Here is a 16,255-nt window from a genome sequence, read left to right as displayed (position 1 = left end):
CCAGGTGGCGTTGTAGTTACAAGAATGACAGTGAGGCTGATGTAGTCCAGCAGGAGGACCTGTCCTCCAGCCAGGATCAATAAAGGGCTGTGCTGTCATTTTCAGTTAAGGAGCAGGTCCACGAGACCAGGAGGATCTGCTGATACACACAGATAGATAATAACAGAACCTGGAGGAGATCGATCAGGCTGAACGGTTCTGATCGACACTATTTTAATAAATTGCTTATAAATTTTAATTTGTGGATTAATTTCATGATCCAGTTAATGTGTCTCGTTAATAAGATATAATTTTATGGGCTCGCTTTAGATTTTCTCTCTTCATGTGGTTCAGCATCGTCTCAGAGGTGTTGGTTGGAAACAATAGGCTCATTCTTGAAATCAAAAAATGAGCAGGACGAGCTGAAAAAAACAAAAACATTCACTTCTCCCTCACGGTTCCGCCCAGAAACTCTGGGCAGTGAGCGCATTGTCTGCGGGAGTCCAGCCGCTCCGCTCCGCTCACATGTCCGCTGTCTGACACTTACACCAGCCTGCGTGTGTGGCTGAGGTCTGGTCGAGGCTCGGTTGGGTGTTTCTCTTTAATTCTGCGGCATCTCTCTCGCTGTATGCGGGCCTGCTGCTCTGGGAGGAGGGCGGGCCGTGGACACAATGAGCAGACGCTGGACGCTCCACTCACTGATGCGACATGCACGCAGCGTGGACCCGAGGGTGGATTTCTAGCACGCAGCTCGCCTAACTTGGTTTGCATTGATTGAATTTGGGAATGGCATGCGGAGCTTCATGCAGGATCACAGGCCCGGGCTGCTGTCTGAGCGCTGACCTCGGGTAAACCCTCAGAGGAAAAGGCTCCGGAGACTTTGTTGGAGATATTCTGCAGAGGAGCTTTTGCGCAGCACGGGGAACTCAGCGCAGAGGGGATGATCTCCAGATCAGCTGATCAGGAGTGAAACTATTGTTATTTTTTATTATTGTTATTGTCATTATTACTTAAGGACACATAGGCAGCCAGTGTGTAGCGGTGCAAGATGATGTCACTGATAGATCTGGACGATGACCAGCGATGGGTGCCCACTCATGTCAATGTCACCGTCCTCCGCGCAAGAGGACTGCGCACCAAGGGCAAGCACGGCAGCCGCTACCTCTACACCATCATCCAGGTGGGGAAGGATAAGTACACCACCGGGCTGGTGGAGAAGGCGGAGGTGCCCGAGTGGAACGAGGAGTGCTGCTTCGAGCTGCTCCCGGGGATCCTGGAGGACGGCGGCCGGAGCGCGTACCCCCATGGGAGCGGGGACCTGGTCCTCACCGTCATGCACCGGGTGCTCATCGGTCTCGACGTGTTTCTCGGTCAAACCATCATCCCGCTCGATAAGATATTTCAGGAGGGAATGTGTCCAAGAGATGAGTACGTCGTGTTTTTAATCCAGCCCGCATGACACGCACCTGAGACACACGAGACGTGTCCGGTCTTCATGTCACACCAGGATGTGAAGTGGAGTTAAAGAGATAATCTGCTGTGGTGCAGGTAGAAGTAGAAATACAACTTAAAGGTGCAGGATTTACCTTAAAGGACAAAACAGTTTCATACTGTTTTACGTTGAGGCTAGAAAGGTGGCAGGGTCCGCCAAATATAAACAAACAGTGTGCTGGGACCTTATCTTCCTCTGAGAACAGCTCGTTTATTCAGTTATGGGAACAATAAATACATCTGAGTTTTTATTATCACCTCATTAATATTGTAAATATTAAAATTCTGAGTTTGAATTTCTCTACGTAGTGCCCCTTTAAAGCACCAAAAGTAAAGTAGGCTACTGATTGTGTTGTACCTGGTGAAGGTTGAGCTAATTTCAATCAGCCTACTTTAAATACTGCTGGGATCTCTAAAAATACATCCTTCATATCAAGTATTAATCATCTGCACCTGCAAAGTAACGAGTAATTAATCCGATCTGATCCAGCATTTATCAGAAGCTGTGCTCTGATGCATGAACTCTGCAAAGTAACTTGTAACTACAGTTATCAAGTACATGTAGGAGAGTAAAAGTACAATATTTCCCTCCAAGATTGTACTTAAGTACAGTACTCGAGTGAAGGTAAGCCACTTAGTTACTTTTCATCACTTTAAAATAGACATACTCAAGTAAAGTACAAGTACCTCAAAATTGTACTCAGATACCATATTTGAGTAGATGTACTTAGTTACTCTCCACCACTGTAAAATAGATGTACTCAGGTAGAGTAGAAGTACCTCAAACTTGTACTCAAGTACCCTATTTGAGTAGATATACTTAGTTACTTTCCACCACTGTAAATACTCAAGTAAAGTAAGAGTAACTTAAAATTGTACTCAGGCTCAGAAGTTGAGTAGATGTACTAAGTTACTTTCCACCACTGTAAAACAGACATCTGAAGTGAGGTAAAAGTACTTTGAAATTGTACTCAAGTACCATATTTGAGTAGATCTACTTAGTTACTCTCCACCACTGTGACACAGAGTAAAGTAGGAGTACCTCAGAATCAGAGGGTGAGGTGGTTCAGTCAGCGTCAGGTGGACGCAGGTCGTCTTCATCCATTCATGATTTTGTCCGCTCAGCTGATGATCAGCGTCCAGAAGCTGAAACTCAGCAGCTGACGTCACGCTCGCCTTCACACAGAGGACGAGGATCCAGTGAAACCAGATGTTGTTGCAGGATGACACAGAAAACTTGAATCCTGAGTGTTCACAGGCTCATTAAATCCTGCCCCTCCAGACTCATCTCCTTTAGGCTGCTCCAGCAGCAGCACCCACAATGCACTGCAAACCAACAAGATGAGATCCGCTATGGAGCGAGTAATGACTTTAGCCGGAAAGCCTCCATCTTTATGCACAATGCACATCCTCCAACGGCACTGAGTATGATCTATATTTATTATTTAATGGTGGAGGAGAAAAAAATAATCAGATCTCTTTTTCTTTTGATTAACAGGACGCCGTTTCCTCCTGCAACTTCCTGCAATCAATGTTTTAATGAGCAGTAACCAGAAAAAGTAACACACTCATTCAAGGAAAGATAAGAAAGGAGACATTAAAATAGATTTATCTTATCAGGGCCGAGCCAGTTAACCTCAGATGACATTTATACAATGTGACACTGAAGTTCACCAGCTTTCCTGGAGATGTGACTGTTAGCGACGAGCTTCCTCAGATGTAAAGCTGCTTTGAGGACAGAACAAACGGCGACTGACTCAGAGGAGCCCGAGTAGTAAGAGTAACGATGCACTGAAGCCAAGTGAACGAGGCTCAGAGAGAAGTTAGCACGTGTCAGTAACTGTTGATTGGATTTGACGTTAAGTTGCTCACAGACGAGGCTGACGTGTTATTATGAACTTGCTCACTGCAAAAACTCAAAATCTCTCATCAGAATATCTCGTTACACGTAATAAAAGACACCCAGAGAGCTACATTCCAGTCAGATGCAGAGACGTGGTGAAGGAGAGACGTGGGTTACTGACTCGATAGCACAGATTTGTGTTGGAAAAGCTTTTTAACACTTATCTTAATAAAAATAAACCACAGACAGCCTTTTAAATTTTGAAGCAGCACTTTCTCCTGTGTGGCACGAACTCTGCTGACTCATATGGTTGTTAAAAATGAAAAAGGCCGACTCATTTCATCTAAAAAGACAATGACTGGTCTTTTCCTCCTGTAAACAAAACCATTCATCTTGACATTTGTGACTTTTTCCCTTCAAATTATGCACAAAATATTCTCCTTTTAAAGACAATTACCAATTGTGCTGTTTAAAATCATCATTTTTAATTTCAGATCGATAAACTTAACTAGGAAATATACTGTGCATTCACTCAATTGCCAGTTTATTAGGTACATCCTGCTGCAACTAATCTTCCCTTCATGAAGGCTTTTTTAAAGAGGTGCTGATCCAACTGTATGCTCATTTTGGAGGGTTCAGTTTGTGGTACGTATTATTTTGTCCACCCCAGTTATGCAGTGAGGCTGAATAATAGAAACCCCTCTCTGTATTATTAATCAGAACGGCACTCTGCAGATGCACAAAGGTTTTGAACTTTCTGCAACATTCAGAATGACCGATTTCACAGCAGTCTTTACATGATGACCTTAAAGGGTTTAAATACAAATTAAATGCGTCGTTACAACTTCATCTGTGTCTTGTTTAGCTCACGTGTCCGGCTCTGACTCTTTATCTAAAGGCCTCAGTCGTGCTGCAGGTGACGCAGCAGTAACACGTGAAACATTTCCACTACGGACGCTGATGAGCAGGACGGAGTAAAGCAACACATCTGGCTTCGATCGCGGCCTCTCCGCCCTCTCTACGCTCACTGAAACTCAGTGAATTCCTGCTGTTAGTTTTGGCTCTGCATCACTTTCTCTGGTCCGCTCAAAAGGATTCAGGAGGCAGGAGCAGAGGGAAGATTTCATTGGTTGAATCTTCATGCAGTCTTATCCAGTCCGTGCACGTCGGCGGGTGGAACTTGGGTTGTGATATCCGGCTCTGAGGCCCGTTTAAAGACAGTTTGTTGTTGAAGATTTTGAGCACAATCCCCTGAGCAGCATTTCCAGGCAGATTATGTAATAAGTGGAAAAGCACTGCCAACAGGAAATCAATGTTTCCTGTTGTCCAGATGACACATGCAGTATCTTATTTGTGCTTCAAACAGAGGGCATTACGCGGAAGATATCCAGATAAAGTATTGTGTGTATTTAAAGCAGTAATGTAAGATTGACTGTCTCCTTTTTCGTCTGTGGCTCCAGATGGTTCAAGCTCAACTCCAAGGCGGGGAGAAAGGAGAAGGAGCGTGGTGAACTTCAGGTAACGGTCCAGTTCACTCGCAACAACATGACAGCCAGCATGTTCGACCTCACCATGAAGGACAAACCCCGCTCTGCGTTCGGCAAGCTGAAGGATCGTGTGACGGGGAGGAAGAGGGGAGACATGGAGTCTTCCTCTGCCATCGTGCCGGGCCGATACGCCGCCCTGTCAGGATCCCAGGGGTTCGGCGAGGAGGGCGGAGTGATGGTGGAGCCGCCAGATGTGGAGGTGGTAGAGGAGAAGAGGAGCAAGATGAAAGATTTCTTCAAAGGAAGGCTGCGCAAGTCGTCAGACAGCAGGTCGTGCTCGTCGCTGGCTTCAGAGAGCAGCGTGTCCAGCGAGAACACCGGCCCGCCACCCAGTCTGGACCTGCTGTCAGACCCTCCCAGCTCTCCCATCTACACAAGCAAAGTGAGAGTGGACACCCATTATGGAGAGACAGATTTAGCTAAAAAAGGTACGGTTTAATCTATTTACATGTGTGGGGGGCCCAGAAATTAAGATCCATTTAGGATCCAAATAAACATCATAAAAAATTGAAATAAAGCGTTAATCTTTAGGGAAAACTAGCAAGAGGAAGACTGTTCCCCACAGCAATCACCTGGATTATGTATGAAGAAGTATGGCTTCTGATTTTTGCCCTTATATAGTAAATAACCACGGACTACGTCAAACATATCAAGCTTGCTCAGATGTTATTAGAGCACAGAGCGAAAATGGGCGGGACTTAGGATGGGTCACTTCCTGCAAGAGTAGGTGGAAAACAAAACAAAGCTAAAAGTAGAGTGAAAATGGACTTTCATTGGTCCTGTAGCCACAAACCTGACTCCTGATGAACGCTTATGTCGCTGGATGTGTATATAAACTTTTGCTAACACGTTAGCTCGTTGTCTCATGCCCAGGTTGTCAAATACTGGTGTTTTGGGTTTATCGCTCGTTCCGCACCACAATTGTTTCCTGTTGGGTCTCAAATCTGTCAATGAGACTCAACAATCAACTGTCTTTATCCAGAATAGCTCACCACACATTTAAACGTAGGGAAGGCAGTTCTGGAGAAAGATAGTTGATTGTTGATTTGTTTTGGACCGAATACCGACCCAAAGCGTCGGTATTTGACAGCCTGGGAATGAGATTCAACAATCAACTATCTTTCTGCAGAACCACTGATCCTACCGTTAAAGCAAAACGTTTGGAAGAAAAGTTTGCTGAAAAGTTTTCTCAGATATACCTGATAAGATCTAGACTTGAACAGCTCCTTTTTGTTAACCCAGGTCTTCCTTCCTTCCAACAGTGCTCACCAGCCAGCACACAACAAAGGTTCTCACACACAAGCGAGCCTTCAGCGATGAAGCTAGCAAGATCACAACAGCCTTCCCTCGGTCAAATCCTGCGGTGGAGTCTCTCAAGGGTTCGACCATGACTCAGTCCAAGTCTTCCTTGTGTATAAATGGGAGCCACGTCTACGACTCTGAGCCGTCCACTCCAAAGAGCTCAGCAGCCCATCCGTCCAAACTGGTCCTGCTGGAGAAGTGCTCCCCGCTGTCTCGCTCCCTGCAGAACCTCACCAAGAGAGGCGAGGACAAAGGTTCCTTTGCCGAGGGCCGACGCTGGTCCTTTGACAAGACGAAGAAAGAGGAAAAGGAGGATGAAAAGGAAGCTCAGGCATCGTCTTCCGCGGCTCAACAAGCTCAGACAGGAGGTCAACCCTTCCAAGCAGCGATGCCAGGCGCCGTTTCGACTTCGGGTTCACCTGACAAAGGGAGGAAGCTCAGAATGACGTTATTCTCTGGAGGGAGGAGTGAATCCCTCCCAGCTAAGTCAGACCTGAACCAGGCTGCTCCGTCATCTGAGGGGAGGCTCAAAGGCTGGTTTGGCTCCGGTGACTCCCAGAACAAGCCAAGGTGAGTCGGGGTCATTTACAGGCTCGTCTCTGGGCTCCACAGTGTCTGACGAATGCACTTTCTATCCATAGGCACACGGGAGGCTTGAGTTCAGTGTTTGCTCTGCTCCCTGCTTATTTGAAAATGGATTTTACTTTTTCTCCATTTTCCAACCACGCTTCATCATTATCTCACGCTATATGTTTTCCACAAATGGCACTCCGGCATCTCCATTTCCTTCACCAGTGTGCGTCTACGTTTCTCTATCGAAGATGCAACATCACTGTGGTTTAGAAAAATGCTCTCGCTAAAGGATGTGCAGAAAATCATTCCATGTTGATACGAGCTCACCCAGCAGAGTAGCTGCCAATGCAGATCTTGAATTGTCTTGAGTGGCTACAATGCATTATTTTATTTTTTTTCGCTTGATTACGTTGCAAATGTGCTTTGGCTTCTTTGATAAAATTTGTGTTACAGTTTTCATAATTCTTTCATTTGACTGACTGATGTTAGTTAGAGTTTTCTAGATAACAGAAATGTCCCACTTTGTTGTGGAATATCAGCTCATACTTTGGTTGTCTTCTCTGTTTGTGTAAGAAAGATGTTCCCCATTTGGTGACCTGGCACATCATTAACTAAGCAAAGCTATTGTGCCCTATTTTCCTCTACAGGCTGGAAATTTCTCCTAAGGTAGAAAGCAGCTCAGATGTTCCCCCTCCCCTCCCTCCTCGCTCCCCTGTAGCCCCTCAGAGCTCCTCTCCCGCTGCCTCCCCCTCCGGTCATGTCTCACCTGGCGACTGCAATGACACCAATCCCTTCACCCCCTCTCCCTCTCCCTCCTCGACCCCCCTCTCCCCTTCCAACCCTTTCTCCTCACAATGCAACCCCTTTTTTGAGGAGCTGGTAGCTGAGGAGTCACAGAGGTCCCCTCCCTTTGCACCTTGCTCCTCTCCTAGCTCATCCCCCTTTCATTACACTACCCTTCCCTCCCAGCCCTGCACACCCAGCCCTGCTCATGATGCTAATGCTACAAATATGACTTCCATAAGGCGGGAACGCCCCAGGCCGGTAGCTAGACAGATATCTCTCCCTGCAATACTACCTAAAGCAGCCACGCCTAACTCCCCGAACCATTCTGCCCCTTGCTCTGCGTCAGGGAGTGCGAGAGAATGGGATGACTCGTTTGATGCCTTCGCCTCCAGTAGGCTCAACTCACCTAAAGGAAGTCTTCCTCATAAACAGCCGAGGATAAGTCCGACTTCATCTCAGCGATATAGTTACCCTCCAGTTAATCACTCACAAGAGTTGCAAACGTGTGAAGAAGAGCCCCCACCTCTGCCCCCGAGGAGACTCGTACGAACTCCAGTGAACGAGCTTTACTCTGACGGCTGGCTGCACAGGGGTCAAGAGCTAGCTGTCCATAAAGAAGCCTACCTCCTCTCACAGACCGGCGTGGCCTCGTTACAACGTGGCAGAGAAGGAGAAAGCAAAAGAAACAGTATATCTCCAGACCCTCACACGAGCAGCGAGACATCGGACTCCCTCAGCATGAACTCCCAACCCTACGCAAATATTACATCGCCAGGATTCGTCTCTGAAGAAAAGCTGAAAAAGTTCAAATACGAACCTTTAGAAGACGACACCGACTGCTGGGGAGGGATGTTGTTCGAGCAAGACTTGTATGGACGTGCATGTAGAGGAAACTATGGACAACCCAGAGTGAACAGTCATCGTTTGTCTGCAAATGCTGAAGAAAATTCTGGAAATAAAGTCCCATCTGTGAACTCTGGACCTAAAATGGTTCTTGATAGGGAGATATCTGTCGCAGACCTTTTCAACTTGCCATCTACGACTTCTAGTACTAATTCCTCGAAGCCGGATGCGACAGTACAAGATATGCTGAACGACGAAGGAATATCTGGCAAGAAGATCACATCTATGAACTCAGAACCAAAAATGGTTCTCAATAGTGAGATATCTGTTGCAGACCTCATGAACTTCTCATCTACTAATTCTACTACTACTACTTCCTCAAAGCCAGATGCAACGGTGCCAGAAATTACAACCACTCCAGAAGAGGAGACAGAGTTTGATCCGCCTGAAACCTCATGCATTGACAATAATGTGTCTTTCTCCTTGACTTTAGGAGATCTGAACATGAATGTGAATAATTCAGATTTTGGTTTTATCGATTCGGATGGCTCTTCCCAGTCTGAGGTAGCTGATACTCTCAAAGGCATCAACAGCTTTGGTGGCACTTTCCCACAAACGTCAGAAGCTTCAGTGATAGCCGCTTACCATTCGGAGACCCTGACCTCACCTCAGGATATGTTCACTTTGAAGGACACCTACATACCTGAGATGAACTCTTCCTTTGAGGTAACATCGAATAAACTGTGCAAAGTCTCTCCGGTGTGCCACGACAATTGCCAAGATTGTCGATGTGAACTGAATAACATGGCGCCACACGGTACCTCCAGGGTGAACAGAAGAGAGGTGGCTGCTCTGTCGCCACAAAGTGGAACATCTGTTCCACTTGATCTTGAATCCAGAGCAGATTTAACAAGAAGTTTGGATGATTTCAAAAAGACGCAAAAGCACTTTGATGATAATGGCAATCCAGAGGGTAAAATAGGCAAGCTTGACCAGAAGGAGTCATTTCCGGGTGTGGTTAGTGCTCGTTTTAGACCCAAAGGAGTGTCCCGACAGAACAGCAGTGGCAGCCCAAACCACCAGAGCAGAAGTGGAGACTTTGCAGAGTTTGAACAGTTGTTGTCCCTCGTTCAAAATATTTCAGCAGTCAGTGAAGGACCGCTGTCGTACCAGCCCACTAAATCAGCTCTTTCTAACTTACTGACTTTTAATAAACAGGCAGATTTGCAAGGAGAGAGCACCAACAGAGAAGAAACGAATCACAATGAGTCTAATTCACTGCGGAAGTCTCGTCTTACAGAAAAATGCATCAGTTTCGAAGACCTCCACGCCAAAGTAGCGCCCAACTCGAGAACTCTCTCAGAGTCAAAGATTGGGCAATCTTTGCAAGAGCCTGAACCCTGTTCTCCCTCCATCCCTTGTGCACTCTCCCTGTCAGCTGATGCACAATCTACACTCCACCCTTCCCCTTTCTGTTGCCCCTCCTTACATCCCTCAAGCATGGGGCCCGGTGTCGGAGCCGGCAGTACTCTGGCCGTGGCCCCCTACACCTCCTCCTTCTCCTACTCTACCACCTCCACCACTGACCAGCCCCTGGTCGATGCACGGCACTCACTTTTGCCTGAGGAGACACAGCCAGCTAGCAACCTGCCCCGTCAGGAGAGCAGGTGAGAATCCTCCCACTAGGATACCACATATACAGGCTGTAGTAGACCTGAATAACAGACCAGATTTCCACATATATTTACAAAAAAAAAGTTACGTTTTAATTTTGTTGCTCTGGTTGCTTTGATTACTGTTCGTTGGCCTGGCTTGTTTGATGTTGAATGCCTTTTTTTTAAGTTCTGTGTTTTTTCATCATCCAAAGTGCTTGGATGACACCCGCTGCATTGTTCTTGGCTTTGCGTCACATTTTTATGTTATTCATCTCATTATCCAGCCTCTTGTTGGCTGTTGTAATTTTGTTGTTTTTTCCTGCCTAAAATCAGCTTCTCATGCTGCTACTTCAGCCACCTGATAGATTACTTCCAGATAGTCTGACATCTAAAAATGCTTCAGTAGATGTAAGCGTTCCATCTAATTTCATGAAATAAGTTCAACATAAAGAGTCGCTCAAATTATTGTTTGATTATTTAAGTTAAAGTTTTTTTATTTATTTAATGTGTCTGTAAATAAACATTAGCATAAATCCAATATATTATAGGCAAAGATAAATTCTTAAAATATTTTTTCACAACATTGTTGTTGCTACCCATGTTTCCTTGTGCAATCATGTGAAGTTGTCAGCTAACTCTGCATTATTAAAGCATATTAGCCAGTAATCTGTTTGATTATTGGCTCAGTTTAATATGAAATGAATATTCAAGACCCTGAATTAAACAACTAGATGTGTGATTTATTACATGAGAGACAGAAGAGTTTGAAATGCATCACACACTTCATGACACATTATATTCATGCAGAAGTTCCCCTTAACATCGTATGTAATAATTAAATAATTAAAAACATTTGTGTATAAGTCTGCATGAATTTAATTTAAAGGAGACATTTTATTCAGGTTCATGATTTTGCTTCAATGCTAAAAAAATACATTAGTTTTCTCACACAGTGTTCCCTCTCCGTCTGCAACGCTCCGTTTTAGCTCCTGTCTCTTTAAGGCCCGCCTCCTGAATACCCAGTCTCCTCTGATTGGTCCGCTCACACACGCCTGACCCAACACCGCCAACAACAACAACAGAGCAGCTGTGCTAAATCAATTGTTAGGTGCACAAACCAGCCGCTCGGCATAGAAACTCTCTGAATGTGTAACATGGTGAGGTAGTGTGATGTCACAAAGTCACAGAATTAAAGGCGGGGCTACTGACGAGGCGTTTCAGGAGCAGTGTTTTCTGTGGGAGAGAGGAGCTTCTGTCGGTGCGGACTATGACCTTTTTAACTTTAACTAAGACTCTATATAACAAAAGTGAAAAAGCATACGTTGAACTTAAAATAAAATTAGATGGTAAAGTTACGTGTACTTAAAATACCTGAAGTCACAGTTTTAGGAAAATTAGTATTTTAAGTGAAGCTCTGAGTGGAAGATAACTGTCATTTCTCCTTTAGCGGTATATTGTATTACTGTACTAGAATAAAAGGGTGTTATCTGTGCATATCATGTATTCTGAGGAATAAGTCGAGGACAGTCAGGAGCACCCTGGGGTGCAGAGGGATTAAATGATTAAAGGAATTACAGATATTTATTGTGTTCCAGCTTTTCGAGGGAAAACTAATTCATGTATTTGTTACAATCTTTTTGTTTACAGCAGAGACGAGAGAGAAAAGTTCAGATTTAGATTTAAAATGTGCTGTCGGCTCAGAGACAAATCAATAAAGTCCCATAATGTCCCTGTTACTCAGCCCAGTTAATTACCCCCTTTAAGACGTTAATACTCATCATGAAAATAAAGAAAGAGAAGTGTAATCTCAGAAACCAGCTTTTCTTTCTGCTGTGATCACAAAGTCGTCTTCTTCTTTTGAATCGTGGCTCTTGTGCTATTTCTGTGTGTAAACTTTGGCTTGCCTCCCTTGTTGTTGTGGTGTATTCACCCCTGTGCTCCCCTCAAGATGACTCACATGGCTGCAGTTTTTAATACTCTATACAGTCGATGGTGCTCAGATGTTTCCTCTATGTTGCTCGCTACCTGCACAGAGTGAGGAGGCCAGACTCTCTGAGGTACAGTTACGTGAGCTGGAATAAAATAACTTGCCTTCGTTTGACCACACAAGATTAGTCACTCAGAGACAGTGATGCACATGCAGTGAATGTAACCTGTGTTGAAATACTCGTGCTGACCTCTTTATTTCGCAGACCTCATCCAGTGAAGCCATTAACCTCAAGCCAATCAGAGAAGAAGGAGGGCCGTTCGGTTCTGGAGAAGTTAAAGTACTCGATCCACCCTGGACGCACCGCCCAGCAGGTCCCAGCAGAGCCTGAGAGGAGTCAGGTACTGTGAGCCAAAGAGACAACGCTACACCTTCATGAACCCTTTATAAACTTGTTAGCAACCGCCGTTTTTGAGACACGTAAGCGCTTTATAGTTTAATTGTGGGACATTTAATGACGTATTTTATGTCGTAAGCTTCTCAGGTGAAGATTTGCTGCTTTTCCTTTCAGTTACTTAATCTGAACCAGGTGGACAGAACTAGCGTGGCTTAATGACGTGTGGCGGCATAATCATTCAATTAATGGAGAAAATCATCAGCTAATTAATTTATAATTAAATCGCCACTGGTTGATATTCAAATACTTAAAAAAATATTAAGAATTAACTGTAAAATGCTTCCTTTTCATTGATGCATGAGTAACAGTAATCTAATAATACAATAAACCAGTATAACAGTCACAGGGAAGTTTCTTCTGCTTTTAATACTTGAAGTTCATTTTCTTCATTATGCTTTATTATACTTTAATACTTCCTCCAACGCTGCCTGGAAGTGTGCAGCTGCGATCCACCAGCTCTGTTAGACTGAGGTTACTTTCAACACCGGGGAGAGAAATGCTGATCCCATGACTCCTCTACAGTGTGACATAATACTTTGACCCAGATAAGAGTTTCCAGGTCCTAAAATTATGCTTCTAGTCTTCTTCCTCTGCAAAACCTCGGACTGCTTCGTCAAGAAATAAAGTGATATGTCTGCAATTTCATGCTGTGAGGGAATAATTAAAGGAGGACTGTGCAGACTGCAATTATCATTCATCATATCACCTTTCAACAACTGGCTAATAGATAAAAAAAAAATCACACTCAATGTTCAAAAAGTAGCCATAATGCTGTGAGTTACACTGTGTTCACACAGCGGAAGAATTAAGTTATTAACATGTCGTACTAAATTAACGAAGGCTGTCAGGTCCACAGACTATTTAATGCTTCCATGAGCATTTATTAACACCAGCAGAGCACTCGCGTTCATAAATTCACTGCGGGAGCAGAGCTGTTGTGATTACTTCATTGTTTCCAGTGACTCACCTCGGTTTTTTCACCATCTGCGCTCCACGACGCACCAGGACACACCACAGTCAGCCAGATAATATTTCTCATTAAAAGGAATGTTTTGACATTTTTTTGGAAATACGCTTTTTTGCTTTCTGGCGGAGAATCAGATTAGAAGATTGATACCGCTGTAGAAAATGTCAGCAAAAGGGGGCACAGATATTCAGTTTACTGTCAGAGAGGAGAAACCAGATTCACATTTAAAAAGTTTAAATCAGTAAATGATTTAAATCAATTTGTAAATTAAAAAAAATTGATTATCAAAACTAAATAACTTCATCACAGATTCAGAATTAGCTAAATAAAGACCTGAAGACTCCAGTCAGCAGAAGTCCTGTCAGAAGAGGCTGTCCTGAGGTGTCCTGAGGTGTCCTGAGAGGACAGGTAGCAGTTTCTAAACCGCTCGTCAGGAGGGGAATAAAAGGGAGACACGTTGGATACTGGATGAGATATTCTGAATTTCAAGCATTTTTTAAAGATTCAACTATTCACTCAAACTGTTAAGCTGATATTATATTGTTTGTGATTAAAAAAAACAATCGAAACAATGCAAAACAATCTTTCTCAAGTGGTCCCAGACTTTTGTAACTCACCGTGAGAACCTACTGTTCCTGTTCCCTCTCTCGCAGGAGCCGCCAGTGGACCGCTCGGCTCAGTACCAGCACCTGACCAACATGGAGCTGATCTCCCTGCTGCTGCAGCAGGAGATGGACATGCAGAAGCAGCAGGCGGCCTCCGAGCAGCAGGAGGCGCAGCTGTACAAATGTGAGGCCGAGCTGAAAAAGATCAAGTTACAGGTCCGAGACCTGGAGGACTACATCGATAATCTTTTACTGCGGATCATGGAGCAGACGCCCACGCTGCTTCAAGTGCGCACTAGACACAAGTGACGACGGTGTCGCCGCGTGTTTGGTGTATTACAATGATGTGTGATCCTCTAGAGCGCTGTTTCCTCAGGAGCTGTTATTTAAGAATGGGAATCATTGTTCTAGAGGCAGTCCAAGAAATACGCCACACAATCTGATCTCACAACCATCCAGGTCTTCTCACTGCTAATACTGCCTTGTTGATGTAGACACGATATTACCCAACATGCATGCTGGTTACTATCCCAATTTGGCACGTAGCAGAAAACAGAACAATGTGAACAAGCTTTCGGATGCAAAAGATTATTTTACCCATGCTTACTAGAATAATTTTAGGTAGTCAGCTGTTGTCAATTTAAACTTTAAACTCGCTGCTTTCACACGTGTATAAAATGAAACACAGGCTGGAAAAGAAACAACACTTGGTGGAAGTTGCATTAATGTGCTCTTCAGGGGTTGAAGCGATTCCTCCGGCAAAATATGATGTTAGCTCAAGTTACCTTAAAGGCCGTCAAAGTACAAAAACACAGTTTTGACGCAAGATTTCCATCTCGAACTATTTTATAAAACGGTGAACTTGAGCTCAACACATATTTTCAGATTTGAAGAATTTAAGAAATGCTGAAAAAAACAAAAAAAAACGTCAACACATCATGAAATGCTGCGCTGCAATGTGAATATAAAAGGAAATGTTCCTGCGTTAACATTGTCTGATGAGCAAAATAAAAAACAATGTTCATGTTTGAAAATCCTGAAGAGGATGAAGACTTAATGTTTTGCATTTTTGTATCTTTGTTTTTCATTTTTACAAAAATACTGTGTTCATAATTCTGATTTTTCTTGTTACGCGCTACAACAGCGAGAATGTTTGAATATATTTTTAGCTTTCGTTCCATTTTTCCAATTTGTTTTCGTTGAAACAGCAACATTTTAATGTAGTAACAATGAAAGTATCAATGCAGTAAAGAGTATTTCAGTAAGTATGCAGTAAGAGTATTATAAGTTATTTCTATAAATACTTTTGTCATGATAATATATTCTCTAATATCACTCTAGTACCACTGTAGCTACTTGCAATGCTTTACAATGACCGCAGTACTGTACTGTAATAAATAAAGTGCACATGAACAACGTTTCTAAGGTGCTTGTGTTGTTGATTGGAGACTGACCCATGACACTGTGTGTGTGTGTGTGTGTGTGTGTGTGTGTGTGTGTGGTGTGTGCAGTGTGCTGCAGCAGTGCCTACTTCTCTCCACTAGAGGGCACCACCTACTACAACCTGCTGGTTCAGCGTCGACTTCACAGAAAACCTGATTTATTAGAGGTAATATTGTCGTACATTGTAAATTGAGTCTATTGCATTTATAACAAATGTTGACAAGTTGCCTTTGGACTGCTGGACACTTGATTTCAGATTGTGAAATGCTGATTTACATCAATAATTTCTGCCTTCAAGTCAAAATATAACAGCACAGACCTGTTTTTGGTTCATAGACCATTTCCTGTTCAGACTGAGCAGAAAATGGACATTTTTTCTATCCCGTTCCTGGTAAGATGTAAGAAAAGAAAAGTTTTCAGATCCTTTCTTAGATAAAAAAAAGAAAATAGTAATGCTTCTGTAGAAATACTTCACTATTCACAATCTTACTTAAAGTATAAATTCACCCAGAAAATAAAAAATTCAGTCACTATCTACAAAACCCCAGCGCTGATGGGAAGCTGGGAGACGTTTCGTAGCCCAGAAAACATTTTCAGTTGCAGCTTTCTCCTGAACATCTGGAGCAGGTGGGGACTTATTTTAAAACAAGCAAACACAAAACAAGCAATCGTAACATAAAATGGCTCCATACTGCTCGTCCGGCAAAAACTGTGATATATTTACATATAAAAATTAATAAAAAATAATAAAAAATATTTAGAGATGTAAAATGTAAAAACAAGAGGCGTATCTCATGCAGCCAGTGTAGTTACATGATCCCAACATGATTTTGAGTC

The 16,255-nt window shown here is 43.6% G+C and overlaps 1 protein-coding gene across 2 annotated transcripts; it reads left to right on the top strand.

Annotated features, from left to right (window-relative positions):
* Positions 1 to 450: 450 nt before the first annotated feature.
* Positions 451 to 15,395, top strand: rab11fip5b (RAB11 family interacting protein 5b (class I)). 2 transcript variants are annotated; one of them, XM_084353081.1, is made up of 6 exons: positions 451 to 1,407; positions 4,774 to 5,288; positions 6,123 to 6,732; positions 7,383 to 10,031; positions 12,212 to 12,347; positions 14,024 to 15,395. In XM_084353081.1, exons 1-6 carry the CDS (start codon positions 1,028 to 1,030, stop codon positions 14,282 to 14,284), a joined length of 4,551 nt encoding a protein of 1,516 aa, XP_084209207.1. In that variant the 5' UTR covers positions 451 to 1,027; the 3' UTR covers positions 14,285 to 15,395. The 2 variants fall into 2 exon arrangements, with proteins under 2 accessions (XP_084209207.1, XP_084209208.1); XM_084353082.1 differs by lacking the exon at positions 7,383 to 10,031.
* The last annotated feature ends 860 nt before the right edge of the window (positions 15,396 to 16,255 follow it).

Source organism: Pagrus pagrus (genome assembly GCF_965226575.1).
Source record: "Pagrus pagrus genome assembly, chromosome: 5".
Classification (NCBI taxonomy): Eukaryota; Metazoa; Chordata; class Actinopteri; order Spariformes; family Sparidae; genus Pagrus; species Pagrus pagrus.
The sequence above is the reverse complement of the archived record's forward strand: the minus strand, read 5'-3'. Positions and strand labels throughout refer to the sequence as shown.